Source organism: Anoplolepis gracilipes, chromosome 1, assembly GCF_047496725.1.
Source record: "Anoplolepis gracilipes chromosome 1, ASM4749672v1, whole genome shotgun sequence".
NCBI classification, from domain to species: Eukaryota; Metazoa; Arthropoda; class Insecta; order Hymenoptera; family Formicidae; genus Anoplolepis; species Anoplolepis gracilipes.
Window position 1 is genome coordinate 22,565,396 of NC_132970.1, and position 16,939 is coordinate 22,582,334.

At 31.0% G+C, this 16,939-nt stretch overlaps 2 protein-coding genes across 4 annotated transcripts; one reads left to right on the forward strand and one right to left on the reverse strand.

Moving 5' to 3' along the window:
• Positions 1-483: 483 nt before the first annotated feature.
• LOC140672043 (transcription elongation regulator 1) lies at positions 484-12,330 on the reverse strand. 3 transcript variants are annotated; one of them, XR_012047820.1, is made up of 19 exons: positions 11,958-12,330; positions 10,983-11,244; positions 10,789-10,878; positions 10,245-10,439; positions 9,255-9,495; positions 8,912-9,130; positions 8,620-8,823; positions 8,121-8,388; positions 7,814-8,046; positions 7,572-7,732; positions 7,067-7,275; positions 6,856-7,006; positions 2,754-3,200; positions 2,436-2,645; positions 2,084-2,350; positions 1,893-1,970; positions 1,566-1,789; positions 1,295-1,473; positions 484-647 (listed from the first exon to the last, which is right to left on the reverse strand). XR_012047820.1 is itself a non-coding variant. In XM_072903840.1 (18 exons), the coding sequence occupies exons 1-18, from the start codon at positions 12,116-12,118 to the stop codon at positions 1,470-1,472; spliced, it is 3,624 nt and encodes a 1,207-aa protein (XP_072759941.1). In that variant the 5' UTR covers positions 12,119-12,330; the 3' UTR covers positions 1,112-1,469. The 3 variants fall into 3 exon arrangements, 2 of the variants coding, with proteins under 2 accessions (XP_072759941.1, XP_072759955.1); XM_072903840.1 differs by lacking the exon at positions 484-647 and having other exon boundaries at positions 1,112-1,473; XM_072903854.1 differs by lacking the exon at positions 484-647 and having other exon boundaries at positions 1,112-1,473; positions 10,983-11,232; positions 11,958-12,329.
• Positions 12,331-12,546: 216 nt separating this feature from the next.
• On the forward strand, positions 12,547-16,191 carry LOC140672111 (DNA polymerase delta subunit 2). Its single transcript, XM_072903974.1, has 7 exons — positions 12,547-12,742; positions 13,303-13,534; positions 13,676-13,977; positions 14,061-14,271; positions 14,347-14,581; positions 15,039-15,331; positions 15,478-16,191. Exons 2-7 carry the CDS (start codon positions 13,318-13,320, stop codon positions 15,597-15,599), a joined length of 1,380 nt encoding a protein of 459 aa, XP_072760075.1. The 5' UTR covers positions 12,547-12,742; positions 13,303-13,317; the 3' UTR covers positions 15,600-16,191.
• Positions 16,192-16,939: the final 748 nt, after the last annotated feature.

Here is a 16,939-nt window from a genome sequence, read left to right on the forward strand (position 1 = left end):
GCGGCGCGCTTATTGATAGCTGTCCTAATAAATTTTCGTAAACGTATCAAAATTTTGCATTATTTAAAAATTTTTTTTGGTTTGCAGGAGATATATGATCGAATCTAACGTGATTGAGATTAACAAAAAATAGTATATAAGAAGTAAAATGGCCTACATTATATAAAATTTATTTAAAACATTATTTAAAAAACATTTTAAAAATTTTCTAAAATATCTATACTATATATATATATATATATATATATATATATGTGTGTTATCTAAATATATCAATATATGAATATCTTTTTTGTGGAAATATATTGTTTAAACATCATATTTCGACTGTAAAAATATGTATATTATTCTTACTTTCTCAATTATACACGTTCTATTAATTTCTCGTGATTAAAATATCACAATAATCGTATAATTTTTATGATTAAAATCACTATTTCATGTTACTAGCATTAAATTCTTCGATATTACAATTTAACATTCAATCCAGCATTGAAATCACTAAGATTTATCATTGCGATCGTCGGAGAACACATATATCAGAAGCATGTATTTTCAACTGGTAATTTCAGTCTACATCTAGGACACATTGCAAGAACTAAGATGGACGGAGTTTATCATCTCATGGTCAATATGCATGTTATTTCCTACAAATTTTAAATAATAATATATTAGTAAATTTTTCTAAATGTTATAAAAATATTAGTAAATTATAAAACTATATTTAACAAAAACCAGTTATTGTTACATATATAATGCAAGTTTTTCGAATAAATTAAATTAAAATCCTTATTATCGACTGATCGCGCGAGCTAACAAAAGAACAGAATAAAATTTGACTCACTGATTCTCTTCTTCTTTTAACTATATGTATATATTACAAACTTTAAATTTATTAATATTTTATCAAAAAATTAAACAAAAAACAATACATTGACGAACATTTTATGGTTATATATGACAATTTAAAAATTGAAGGATAATCGAGAAAACCACACAGGATTACTGGAATGATACAATAATTTGTTTAATGATAAAATAGTAATTTTTTTAATAATTTTACAATAACTGTTATTTTTGTTACTAGAAAATCAGTGTGTTCTTTTATCCAATGTTCTCAATTTTTTGTTGTTGCTTGAACTTACGTTATTTTAAACATAAGACACGTTAGACAAGCCTATAGAGAATTCACTCTATGCATTGTTATGCAAAATAATTATGTTACATATCACCGATATTCATTTTCAGTGAAGTCTTATTTAATATTGTTCAACAATAATATATATGTGCTTACATCATAGTATCTCACAATGTAATACAGTTTTAATTATGTAGAATTGGCATTCATTAATTTTATTGAATCCTATACAGGCAATAAAATCTTGTGTAAAGTAGCTCAATTTAACTACACCTATAAATTCATTCATTTTTGTGTTACTGTAACATCATACTTCGATGTAGATCATTCTTTAACTGAAACAAAGATAAATATTTAGATCAAGGAAAACATTTACATTTTATCAAGAGAATTTGCATTATCTTTCTTCTTATACATTAATACTTACTTTGTAGTTGGTCTTCTTGATGGCTCTGAAGCGGTGGGAGGTGGTGGAGGACCTCTGCGTGCTAACTCTTCTAGATAACCCATTAATAATCGAGTCCGTTCAGCGGCGGCAGCTTCGAGTACGAGAAATCTTCTATCTTTTCTAAGAATTTCTTCGATTTCTGCTAGATGCGAACTGTTTTCTTGAACTTTTTTGTACGTTTTATCAGTAATTAGCTTCGTTTCCTGAAAAATCACATTTTTTTAGTAAAAACTATATCGAAATATTATGTGTGTGTATATATATGGGTGTGTGTGTGTGTGTGTGTGTGTGTGTGTATAAACGCACCTGTAGAAGCTCTCTAAAATCAGCCTTGGCAGCGACAAGTTTATCCTTAATGTACTCTTTAAACTCCTTCTCGCATTTCTAAAAAATTTCAAAAAAATGTATGCATACAAAATATAAGTAATAATGAATGACAATAACAAAAATTCTGAATCAATATTTACTTTTCAGTTATATTAACGATTATTACATACCCGATCACTGGAAGAAAATTTCAAGTATCTAGGATCATCCTTCAACGATTTCTTAATGTCCTTCCAGCACGTTGTTAATTCAGTCGATGCGCCTACTTCATCAAGTAACTCTCGAAATTTGTCACGTTTCTTACGACCTAATTGCTCGATGTGTTCGTTAAACAGTCGTTCCTTCTCCTCGCGATCTAAACTTTCAGCAAGCTCCCATCTATGGTCCTTTCTAAGTTGTCGCTTTGCTTCTCTCCATGCCAGGTCACCATTTCTTACCTAATTTAGATAAATATTCAAAATGTTATGATCAAAAATATTAATAATGATTTTATTAAAAATATTATGCAATTTAAAATAATACCAAGTCAGCGAGAAGAGCACTGAAGTGTTGAACTGCCTCTGTGTGCCGATGATGCTGTCTCTCTTTATCTCTATCACGAAGATGCGTAGCAAGAGTCCTTTGCACTTCTCTTTCTCTTTCTCGAAGACTGGCTTCTGCTCGTCTTTCACGATCTCTTTTCTGTTTCTCACGATCTTCTTCTGAATCGGAATGATCATCTCCCTCTTCCCTCTGAATTAAAAAAAAATTGTTTTATAAACAGATGAGAAAATTGCGAAATGTTAAAAAAATTTTAAAAATTAATTATAAAAAAAAAGATAATTTAGTAAGTGTTCTTACATCGTTCTCTTTTTTTACACTTTTGTCGTCGCTTTCTTCGATTTCTCCGCTTTCTTTCTCTATCACCGTCTCCTTCTTCTCCTTTCCATTTTCTTCCGCAGGCGCTTCGCTCTTTCGTTGCTTCTTTTCCTTTGTATTTTCTTTATCAGTTCTATCTTTACTAGATTTCATCTCTTTATTTTTGTCAGAATCCTTACGATCTCTATCCTTCTTCTCCGTCTTGTGATCTTTTTCTCTGTGTCGATGGTCTTTGTCTTTCTCCTTTTCCTTTTTCCGCTCATCCTTCAGTACGCGAACATAATCTCTAAACCAATCTTCCCGCGTGCTCGCCGACTCTACGACTCTGTATCTCCAATCCGATTCCAATTTTTTCTTACAATCGCTCCAATGCGAATGCCTGTCGATGTCTTTGTGCTCACGTAGCATCGCAAAGAATTCCTTTTTCACCTGAAACGGATTTAACATAAGAGTTTTCATCGCTGAAAAATAATTACTGCTTGCTTATGTACTATTATATACAATTCTTTTGGTTTTAAGATCAGATTTTCTTGGCTCTCTTATATCATGCACGCTTTAATAATATTTCCAATCAATTATTACACGTTCAGCCACATTACAATCATTTTTATAAACATTTATAATATAATGATTTGTAATGTGGATCAAACTATTTCAACTTGCAAACCTTTTTTAATTGGTTTTCAAATTATATTTCGTTAGGGGTAGAGAAGTAATAGTCATTCATGTTCATTTGTATCAGGAAGTATCACAACGTTAAGGACTCTATTTTTTTTTGTCGAATTTTTTTTTTATTTTAATGTACTAAGCTGGTTCATTGTGGCTGAAAAAAATTATTGACTTATTATTCCTGTAAAAATGATTATCATGTATTATGTAACCAGTCATCATTAAATGTATAATATTACGTCTATGTTTTTACATTAAATAATTCAAAATTGATTTAAATTTTAATTCTAAAAAAAAATCATGTCCATTATCTACATAATATATATATAATCGCATTTAATGATGACTAGAAGTGTAAAGTAAGTAAATGTTTGACTGCTGTCCTTGCTGAAACGAAAAACTGTGGTTAGTACATTATTATATTATTATATTAACTCCGAAAACATTAGAAGCTCGCAGCCGTCCAAATTACGAAACGAGTTTCCATCTAATTTCTTTTTGTCTCCTATTTGCTATACTCTAAATCTCTAAAATATGTTTCGAACCCATAATTTTATTTAAACAGTGTTTCATATAACACGTCGCATCGTTTACAAAAATTGTAACGCAATTTTCTTTCTTAAATCATATGTTTTTTTTATAAAAATTATAGAAATTCTTTTATTAAATTAATGCTATTAAAAAAACGTTATCTTATTAAAATAAAACATTACTACACTTCTCCCTCCTAAGCCTTGATACTTATAAATTATAATACTAAAAATATTATAATCGAACAAAATTCAATATAACAGACAGATTTGTGAATTGTCTGATCTATGCAACGTAAAAATCCAAGAAATATTCCAACATTCTTTCCGATTCCCATTGCGTAATTTGTAAACGACCAAAACGAAATATTTTGTGCAATAACTATAATCTTTTGTTGCATTAGAAAGAAATGTTTTTAGATAATATTCAATAAATAGTCAAAAAATAATTATAGCTTAGACGATGGCACGTTTTCGTCTTCAGAGTGCCATAACACTCGTTACTCGGATCCTGATCCTATGAGCAATTTCAAGATACTGAAAAACTTGTGCCATAATTGTTTAAACTTGCTTCTTTATTCAATTGAAATTATTGTAAAAATCCACTTGTATTACTTTTAGAACAAAAATAGTCAAAATCCTCATAAAAAGAGTATAAGCCAAATGCTTTATAGAAATGCACACTCATTTTAGCTATGCCAAATCTAATTTAAACTTTTATAATTATAATTTTATATTACAACTTATTGCAATCCTCTAAGATATATATCATAATAAAATTATTTTCTTTTTATATATCACTGATAACACAAATCTTTGAGAAAATCTTAAAATTGACTTAATAATATATATATATATACATATATATATCTTTTTTTTAAAGCTGTATATAAAAGTGTTGAAACGTATATAAAATTTTAAACGTATTTTTGTATATAAAATTTAGTGTACCATGTATTGACATAAGAACAATAGAAAAATATAATTTTAACACGAAAATACGCGTTTGTATATAAATGTATATTTAATCTAATCATCTATCTATATATATATATATATATATATATATATATATATATATATATATATATATATATAAAATTTTTAATTTAATAGTACTAATATGCAAAAGAAGTAATGTTATATAAATAGTATATATAATTGAAAAATAAAATAGTAAGTTATAGATATATAATTTTTTGCATTGATAAATTTGTTTTTATGTCCATACATTTAATATATAATAATATATAAATTCTGTGGTAGCATTAGAGAATCGATATTTTGCAAATCGGAGTAACTGAGCTCTGAGAAATTGTTCTTTGTGGAAATACTAATGCTACCTCGGGCGTTTGCCCTTTTTTTCATCTTCCATATTAAATGATGAATTGACGTGAAATTTCTCAAATTGGTTTTGACTCTGGGGAAAAGTTAATCTTTTGAAGAAACGAGGATTACGAGTAATATACAAATACCGAGTTCGTTCATTCTCATGACTCTGCTTTGGAGTAAAGAATGCGGCGCGCGAGGGTGTGCCAACAGTGACCCGCAGTGTAGGTGGGAATGGTAGATGACATCATCCATGCCACCAACCAGCTTCAGAACCAAGCCACTCCACATACGGAACCTGTCCTGCCTGCCTCCTGACTGAAGTGGAGAGTTCAGAACACATAAGTATATAAAGGAACCGTGACATACTAAGATTTTATTCTCTACATCTCCCATCTTAGAGCTACAAAAACTTTTCGATTTCTATCGAGCAAATCTACTGGAGTAGAGAATTATTATTAGAGAAATATATATATCTCCTGGTATATGTGTTCTTCAGCCATTATAATTTTAGGTATTCGTATTATCTTACAAGTGGAACAAAATAATAACATACCTATGAAACCTGAAAGAAATTAATCAATTATTGCTGTAAACATAAACTTTATTAAACGTTATCAAATATATCCTCTCCTATCTAAAGTTAAAAACGCTTTGTATCTATTCTTAATTTGATTTTTATGCCATCGCGCATTGTAAAGCTTCGCTTAATAAGGGAAGATAAAATTCTTGGATTTAATTTATCAAAATAATATAAATTATTTTTAAACATAGAAGCAGATACTGAATAAATATATATTTAGCCCATGCGTAACTTATCATGTAGTATGTACTACATTTACATGCTGCTTCAAGTATTCGTCGAAAAGCATTTATGGAGCAATTTATTATAAGTGAACGACATCGGCCTGGAATGGAAGGAGAAGGGTTTATTGGACATGATTTAAAATTAGGGAATGTGGTTTGTGTGTGATGATGTTCTCTTCTTAAAATATAAAGAATTTAGGTACACTTTAGTAAAAATATATGTTTATAAAACGTTATAACTCTTTCATTTAAGAAGATAATTTTAATTGTATAATTTATATATATCAGAGTGAAAAAATATTCTTAATAATCTTGCAACTCACGTAAGCAATACATATAAAAATTAATATTCATAATATTATCTAAAATCTAATACAAAATAAAAAAATAGAAAACATGAGAAAAACTCTAATAATAAAAGCTTGCTGAATTAAGCACATTACTAAAAATTATTTGAAGCACAATTAAAAGGTTATTTCTTTATATTATAGTATAAAATTATTTATAACTTTATTTGTAAAAGATTTTAAAATGTACCTAAATCCTCTCTCCATACTTGTTAAATATACACATACTTTTGACGAAATCTTAGAAAGAAATAATATGTTACTAAAATGTTTGTCTTACTTATTATATTGATTATTGATTATTGAAAATTTTATTAAGTTAATTATAATCTCCTGAAAAATATCTTTTGCATTGCCACACAATACGCGCGATTTTTAATGGTGTTAATAAAATAAAAATACCTGTTCTCGTTTGGCTGTTTTTTCCTCTTTCTCCTTCTTTCGCACTTCCAGAAGATATTCGTTGAAAAGGCTTTCTCGTTCACGCATCTTTTCTACATTCTTAAATCGTTCATCCCTTCCGTGCTTTTGAGCAAAATCACTAAATGACGATCTATAAAACAATACCAAGAATTAATAAGATAAACATAAAATACGCTTTCTGCATACGTACTTTCCGTGAAGTCCGGCCTCTTCTAGAAGTTTCTGAAATTGTTCTTTTCGTTCTTTCATCTTATTCCTCTTCTCTCGCCTTTCTTCTTCTGCTCTCTCCTTCACATATTTTTCGAAGACCTGTTTTCTCTCCTTTGATGTTAGAAGTAAGTATCGTGGATCAAATACTATTTTATGAAGTTCTTTTTCCCAAGTACTGAACGCAGATACCTAGAAACACAATAGATGCAGTTATACAGTATAATGTTGTAGAAGTGATGGGATTAACTTGCACATTTCGGCAAAATTTTTTTGATTCATATCTATTTCCCTCAATTTTGAGAACTTTTGTGGTGTTATTAAAGAAATATTATCTTATGTGTGTATTATTACATACGGCCATTACACGAGCGATGAGAGAGAAACAATGAGTGTGAATCACAAAATCTGGCCGAAATTTACATTTTCAAGTAAATCCCAACACTGTGTTAAAATAATAAAATGAATAAAGATATATGATAATTTACATCTTTCTCTGCAAGCATATCTCTGAACGATTTGATCCTGGTCTCCAACGGAACTATCGCTCTCTCCCTTGCTGCTCTCACCTCGGCCTCTATCGCAGCTTCCTTACCGATGTCGATGGTCTTCTTCTCTTCCTTCTCTTCCTCTTCTTTTATAGGTGTAGCTAAAAATAATTAAACAAAATATATTAAAAAATCAATTTAATATTATGCGCATTATGTTTATTTTAGAACAACAATTATACTTTTGGTATCGTCGTGCTTCATTTTTTTAGCTGGTGTGGGCTGATCATCGTCGCTGCTTTCACTAGTATCTGATTGACGCGTTGGTTTAGTAGTACTGACCGCATCTGGTGGACTTGATATCATCTTGTCGACATCCTGACGGCCAATAAGATCGTCCGGCCTTTCCCAGACTGATATCCGCGAAGAAGGATTGTAGAAAAATACCCGTCCGTCTCCCGTCCAAACGACGCACCTTCGCACACACACAATATAAATGTTTTTTTTTTCTATTTTATATAAACATATATTACAAATATGGATATGTACCATGGAGTTCCAGGCACTGGTGTACTAGAAATAGGTCTAGATTTGTCTTGAGGTTTCGCAGGTTCTTTTACAGTGTTTTCCTCTTTCTTAGGCTTAGGCTCCGCGTCTTTTGCATTATCTTTGGTTTCATGAGCATTCTCTTGCGGCTTTTCTTGTTTGTTAGGCTCAGCCACAGCACTGTTATTAGTAACAGTAGTGGTTGTAACGACAGTACTCGTAGGAATAGTATTTGGTTCCTCATTTTTCTGTCGTAATGCCAATTTTGCACCTAATGAAATATACATCAGAATTTAAGATTTGTTACAAAATTATGTCAAATTATATTATAAAGATTCTTGATGCAAAAGATGGTCACTGCATCCAAGTATTATGAATTCTTATTAAAATCCTTGTAATAATCCATTTGTAAACATATACATTTATTAATTGCAAATAACTTATTTGAACACATACATTTACATACAATATACAGATTTGATACAAAAAAAACTCTACATACTTTCCAAATCCTTTAATGGCTGTGGCTTCTCCCATACTGACTCTCCTGCTTTACTGTTATAGTAATACAATCTGCCATCAGGTGCACGATGCTCGGTCCAAACCATAGCAGCTGCTACTAATTCAGCATCAAGCTGTGCAAGTATAGCAGGATCTTCAGCAGACACTTGAGGCGCCATTACACCGTGAGGCATTTGTGGCATACCTAAAATATGTAAGAGCGTCACTTTAAACTATAAGAATATTTTTCCTTTACATAATACTTGTCAAATATATTCCTCTTTGTGTATTACCCCAATTCGCTTGTGGTGGCCCATAACCACCAAAGGGTTGGAAACCCGGCGGTGGCATTCCAAAGGGTGCTGCTCCAAACTGCGTGGCAATCGGACCACCAAACTGATTTGGCATTCTGTGTTGCATAGGTATCATATTTGGTGGCGGCTGCATCATGTTTGTGGTTACAGTCGGTGTATTTATTGGCGGCGTGTTCGTAACGGTCGCAGGTACTGTACCTGATATATATTTAAATTTTAAATAAAAACATTTTAATATATTTTGCATAAATTTGAAAAATCTCATTACTATAAATATACAGCCTCACAAGAACGTTTTAAAATTCTGAGACTCATTAATTACCATTAGATTGATTTGTTTCAGTTGCTTGATTACTGACTTCTGATGTATCGTTCAATGTAGGAGGTGGTCCAGTACCAGGAGGTGCTGTACTTAATTGATTGATAGCATCTGCATTAGAAGACGATTGTTCGCCTTGAGAAAGTCTATTTTCACTAATCTGAGTCGATGTACTACTTGAAGAAGTAGGCGTGGTAGAACGTGCTGTCGTTTGTTTCGATGCACCATGCACTAACTGTTCTAACTGCAAAATCATGATATCCTTTTTTTAACTAAGTTAAATTAAAAATTTATAAAATATTAAATCTCATATAAGAAAATAACACAAAATGTTTTATTTTTTAATATTCATACATTTTTTTCTATAGTTCTTATATAAAGCAAAGTTAACTCATAAATATTAACATTTACAGTTTAATAAAATAATATTTATTTTCTTTATATATAGGATGGTCTCATTTTATTTTACAGTCAAATATCTGGAACTCATAAAATTTAAAACAAAAATATTCAGACAAAAGTTGTTTAGCTTGAAGGAAGACAGATAAGATAATGCTGGCAGTACTATAACTTTCAAGCCTTATAACTCAAAAAATACTTAATGAAAAATATTACATTATATATTTTGAAAAGTTCTTGAGGTAAACTATAAGAATCTGCAATTAAAAATGTAGGTTTCCATTTAAGAAATTGAAGAGGATTTTCACGTGATCTTCAAATGATCAAATCCAAGATCAATAACACCACCTTACATCTCTCTTTGAGCCAATTTTTTAAAACAATTTTTGTTTGAAATATTTTTTTTTTAAATCCCGTGTTTTCCAAATATTTGACTGTATAAAATAAAATGAGACACTCTGTATACATACATATTTATATATAATTATGTTTATATATTTTAAAATTGACATAACACAGCTTGCTATTACATCATTATTATTGATAATCATCAGTTTTTTGATAAAAGACTTGATCTCATAAATATATGCTTACCTGATCTTGCACCATGACCTTCACATTTGGTCCCTCCGGTTTAGTCCATGTAGTATCTCTTGTACGAATATTGTAGTAATATGACTTGCCATCAGCTGCTTTTGTCTCTACCCACACTTCCCCATTGAGATCTAGACCTGGAATGTTTGCTTGTTGCTGTGATTGTTGTTGAGGTGGCTGTTGCTGTCCTGGAATCTATAATATATTTTATTCAAAAACATATTCCTAAACTTTGTGTTGAATATTTTGACTTGAAATATCCTCATGTTGAATATTTATTTCTTTTATTTAACTTTATTTTTTTTAAAAAGTGTATTTTAAGATTTATTATCTATTTTGTGAAATATTATAAAACTGCTATAAGATGATTCTATCTTTTGGAAAAAGTTACAAAAATATATAAGTGTGAATCCATATAAAAATGTATATTTTACAAATTAAAATATGTTACAAAAAGATTGGTACTTTAATATTTTAATACAAGTAACAAGAATAATAAGAGTAACTTATATAAATAAAATTGTTTTTATTGCACATAACTTACGCTATTCATGTTAGGTGGTCCCATTCCAGGAGGTGGCCCATATGGACCCGGTCCTGTACCAATAGGCCCATTCATCATGTGTGGTGGTGGCTAAATCCAAATAATTTTCTTTTAAAAATCATCTTTATATTTATATAAGTTGATTTAAATAAAAATTCAACTTAAAATTCTCCAATGAATTAAGTGACATATACCATTCCTGGAGGTCCCATCAAGTTTGGAGGTCCCATGAGATTTGGTGGTCCCATAGGTCCCCAACTAGGATCAAACGGCGGAGGTCCTCGAAACCTTGGGCCTGCTGGACCAGGAGGGCAATTTGGCCTTGGTGGGCCCTCAAAAGGAAATCCATTATTCGCTCCACGAAACATTGGTCCACGCGGTCCAAATCCTCTTCCTCGAAACCTTGGAGGCCCACCACCCCTCATAGGGAAATCAAACCCACCTCTGCCACGACCCCTTAAATTATTTTTATATGTTGTGACTAGGATTTCTTATCATTATATCATGCCACAGAGAGGGAGATCAGACGTGTCTCTCGTATATTCCGAATCTTTCTTGAAAAAGCTCCATTCAACAATATACGAATCTGATCTGCTCACTTCGAGTACTACTACGTTCCCCATAATGTTTCTACAAGGTACTGCAATAATATTATAGTATATCTCTTATAAATAAATCGCGATATAAATTTCACTTGAAAACCCGACTATGAAATTGCGTTAAACGCAAATTGAATTAAAAATAAAATCCGACATCCCGTTTATCGGGGAAACTCGCGGAAAAATACGATATTGATAAACAGATATTATGATCAGAGAAAGAGAGAGAGAGAGAAAGAGAAAGAAAATGAAAGAGAGAGAGAGAGAAAGAAAAATGAAAGAGAGAGAGAGAGAGAAAGAAAATGAAAGAGAGAGAAAGAGAATCCTAAATCGAGCAGAAACATTACGATGGGGAGGCATCGGGAGAGAAGTGCGAAGGGAGGAAGTATGATGTGACCAGAGGGGTGGAGTGATGGCGGCGGAGGGCGGATGGAGAAGGGGGAGGAGGGGGGAGGTGGGTGGTGATCGCAGAAAGAGAGCACACAAATCTCGGCGGTGGGCGCAGGCTGGGCGATGCGGGTGATTCCGAATCAACCGGCGCGACCAGCCATATGAGCTCATCATACGCACCGAAAGCCGCCACGGCCGCGCGGCATAAAATGCCTGTAATCGTCCCCCTCGTAACTGTACTCCTCCGTCTCCTCCATGGCCTCGTCGTTGTGCTCCTGCTCGTTGCTAGAGACGACGGGCTCGGCCGCAATCGCGGCCGGCTGTTCGTTGCTCGCGTCCATTCTACGTTCCAACGCGCTCTCTTCTCGCCGACGCGGAAAGGATTATAACTCCCAACCGTTCACAACGCCCATTTACTGCTATCGCCGTCGATCACCCTTCTCGCGACGATCGTTCTCGTCTTCCCCGCAGAAAAAACGCGCCGCAAACAAATTATTACTATCTTACGATGCGATGCGAGCTGTAAACATATTGCTGCCAACTGCGCGACTAGCGACTAGCGACTAAGCAAATCCCTCCCCTATGATGCGCCTGCGTGGCACTCTTGATAGCTCGGAGCATTCGGAGCGTCACCCCGAAACGTCAAACCGACCGCGCCATGCGGTCGCGTCACGCGCATTTCGATTTCGATTTCGAATTTAAATATTAAATATTATAGTACACTCTCATCTGTTTAACGCTATGATAGTTTTATCATTTTGATTGATTCCTCAAAGCGAAAAAGGCTGTAGATTTATTTGCTCTTTAATGATCAATTAAACGCTTCGAAACTTTCGTATCGTCAAACTGAACGCGTTTATAGCAGGTTACCAATTTATAAAAATAAAAAAAGCGCGAAAGGAGAGAACGTGATATAGCATGCAACTGATGTAGAATGTGTGATATCGGTAATAAATATTAGAAAGGTAAGTATCATGGATAAGAATGAACAATATAAATTACAAATTTCAATTGAGAAAGTAAAAGAAGGTAAAAGTTTTTTTTTACATCTCTTTAACATAAACAAAGAGAATAAAATAAAAACAGAAGGTTAGAATGTTACATACACACACTATATATATATAATTAAATAATTAATATTATAAAATAAATTGTAAAAATATAAAATAATTGAATGATAGTCCAATGTAATCAGTATCGATATAATTTGGTGAAAAAAAACAATTTCTGAATATTATTTATGTATCTATATTAATACACTGAAAACAATGATATATCGATCAATTTTTTATTTTATTTTTCAATATATAATTATTTTTTTTCTTTGTGAATATTTTTAATATTATATATATATATATATATATATATATATAAACACACAATAATGTAAAGCTTTTGAGAATAAATTATTATATTAAAACGATCAATGAATCTATCAATGAATGATTTATCAAGTAATTAAATATTCAAAATCAATTAAATATTTAAAATGAATATTTTTGTTACTATATTTTTTATTTTATAGAATATTATTAATATAATGGGACCACTTTCCAATGAATTGGGCAGAAACCTACTTTCAAGTCCAGATAACAAGGAACCTCAGGAATTTAAAAGACAGCAAGTACAATGTGAAGACTTGACTACTGATTTTAATGATAAATTAATCGATTTTTCTAAACAATTTTGTCACATATATTCAGTAAGACTGGCAGAATTGAGAGCAGTATTGATACCACGAGTTATTGCAAAATGGGGTAAATTTTATGTTATAATTGTTTTGTGCAAAAATTAATTCTATCTCTATAAGAACAGTATTAAAATCTTTGTTCACAAGTATTTTGCCACAGTAACTAAGACTCAAGTAAATAAACGACAATTATTTATCTTGTTCTCAGGAAAAGTTCAGATACTAAAGTTGGCAGAATTAGAAGATTTTGAAGAAAAAGAATGTGTAATAATTGGTACGCTCTATAAACATCAAAAATGGAAGCCATCAATATTACAAGAGCTAAGTGAAGATCATCAACTCACATTACCTGAGCCAAGATCAAATTATTGCTCAGAAAAGGATCAACTTTTCTTAGAAGATGAAATGTTACGCATCAGATTATTAGTTGAAGATGCAGAGCTAAAGAACTATGTTACAGGTGTCGTATGTGCCATATTAGGGTATAAAGAGAAAGATGGCAATTTTGTGGTAAGTGTACATTTCTAAAATCTTTTGTATACATATACATGTATTACAACACATGCAAAGCTATCTTTTCATGTCTTATTCAGATCAAGGATTGGTGTTTTCCTGGTTGCGTGCCTAAAAGTTCATTGGCACAACCAAAATCAAAAGGAAAACTGTTGTTTCTATCTGGACTCGACTTGGCAAATAACTCAAACAGTTTGTCATTAAATCTTTTAAGCGAATGGATATGTGGTATGGTGGGAGATTCAGCAGTGCAGGAAAATGCCGCTTCTGTCGTTCAAATTATTATTGCTGGTATATATTCATTCTTATATGTCTCTATATAATTATAAACCAATTTTATTTTCACATTTCACTATTATATGTTAGGTAATTCTGTCAAGACTGTTACCAAAACAAATACTTTAATGGGACATGCTGAAGGGAAGGCGCAAGGTGCCGCGATAGCAAAAGAAGTAGCTGTAGCAACGACACTCCTAGACAGATTTCTCGCCGAAATAGCAACATGTTGTTGCATCACCTTAATACCAGGTCAGCATGATCCTGTCAATGCAATGCTGCCTCAGAGACCACTGCATCCGTGTATACTACCACTAACGTCTAGGTATTGTGCAAACATACATATTAGTGTATTATGATGTAAATTACATTTGACTGAACAAATGAACAAAAGATGAGACTATATACTTTTAAAACTAGTTTAAAATGGATTTTATTTCTATTATTGTACAAAAAATATAATTTAAAAAACAATTTTTATCAACTTATATTTAATTATACACATACACATTTTTTATATATTTAAATTTTACATTTTTTCAATTTTTCCAAATTCAATTTTTATGAATAAGTAGATCAAATTTAAATAATGTTTAACAATACAAATAACATGTACTAAAAAAAGAGAATTGATATATAAAAATAGAGATTTATAATTTTCTACATATTTAATATATGTAAATCTTACTCATTCATAAAAGGGCTTTCATTCTAAGCCATAATCGAAATTTAATCTATGTGCAAGTACAGCTTGAATTGAAATAATGTTACATGTTTTCTAGATTTGCAAGTTTCAAAGGTGCGACTAATCCATGGATCGGTAAGGTCGACGAACGTATTATAATGGGTACCAGTGGTCAACCAATTGAGGATATCGTGAAAGTAACTAGTGCGACAGATATTTCTCCTTTAGATTGGTTGGAAAGAACACTGCTTTGGAGACACATGTGTCCAACTGCTCCAGATACATTACCGGTACATCCTTACTCTGTAAAAGATCCATTTATCATAAATTATTGTCCAGATATATACTTTGTGGGTAACACTGATAACGTTGAAACGAAACTGTGGAAAGGTAAATATTATATTATATAGTAAAATTTGATAAGTTATGCTGTAATTATATCAAGGGATATTAGTTCAATTAAATGCATTATAAATTATGATTTCTTCACTTTTGACATTACAATACTATTATTATTGTCTATATTTTATTTGTAGGTGAAGAAAATCAGGTGATCAGACTAATTTGTATTCCAAAGTTTTCTTCTACAAATCTTGCAATTATGGTGGATATAGAAACTTTGGATACTGAAATCATTAAATTTGGTACAAATATCTGAATAAAAAACTTTTGAGTTTTTTGAATACGAATAGATAAAAATAATTAATATAATCTATTTTTTTACTCACTATCAAACTATATTTTTGTACTATTATTATATTTTTAAAATTTATTAAACAAAATAAAAACAATTTTATATTTTAATAAGAGTAAATATATTTTGACACACACATGCAAGCAATCACATTGCATAATAAATAATCTTCACAATAGATTATTAAATATTTTGATTCAGATTTGTTTTTTTTATAATCATAAGAGTGTATGTGCACATAAATATATACATAGATATATACATATAAATGAATGCAATGCATCTGTATGCAATTGCAAAATTATAATGAAGAATGAAGAACAATCTTTGTTGTCACCTATTTTTATTTGCATCTCATAAAAGTGATATACAAAATTGAAACACATGCGATTTTTAAGAATTCGTAGACATTTGCCTGGTTATAAAACTTTTAATACGAAAGAAAATACATGTAGTATCACAGACTATTAGAAAATCGCGCGAAATCACAGTGACACAAGACTTTCAGTATGAACTTAAATTAACAAGTGAATTTATATTTCATAAATTATACCAATGATAAGAACATAACAGTCAAAATACAGGGCATTCGGTAATTAACTGATAATACATTTTTAATATTAGCACATACTTGATCTATATACTTTAAATTTTCACACACTATGTCAAGAATATTTTGTATGATACATAAATTTATACAACTTTTTTATAATTTTAATTTTTTATAGCATTGTCCTCTCTTACCTGTACCTATACGATGTACCAGTAATATCTTAAGACACAACTTGGTCATATATGAAAAATAAAACAGAATTCTTAATGCTAAAAAAAAAAGAAAATTCATACTCAAACTGATTTTGACTGTTACATAAATTACGACATTTGCGAAATTAGGTGCAAGAGTCATATAATGATGGACAAAATATACAAGGATTTAAATACAAGTTTTCACATAACGATAAAATCGTAATTTATATACATTTAAGAGCATCTGTAGTATATTAACATTCGTAGAATGTCATTTCGTAGAATGTCACACAAACTAGTGTATTCTTTCTTACAAAATAGAAAAAGCACGCGATATTGGAAGGTACACAGTGCTACAGAACATTTCAATTGGCACTTTTATTTAAAGAAGAGCTGTGAAGAGCTTGTGATTGTAACAAATACAGTTTTATACAAAACTGCGCTCAACCACTGTCATGAGATTCCACTTTTCAGAGAATTAATACTATCTACTATGTGTATTTATATAACAGAGAAGGGGAAAAGATCAGTAATGCAAGTATATTATCCTAAATATA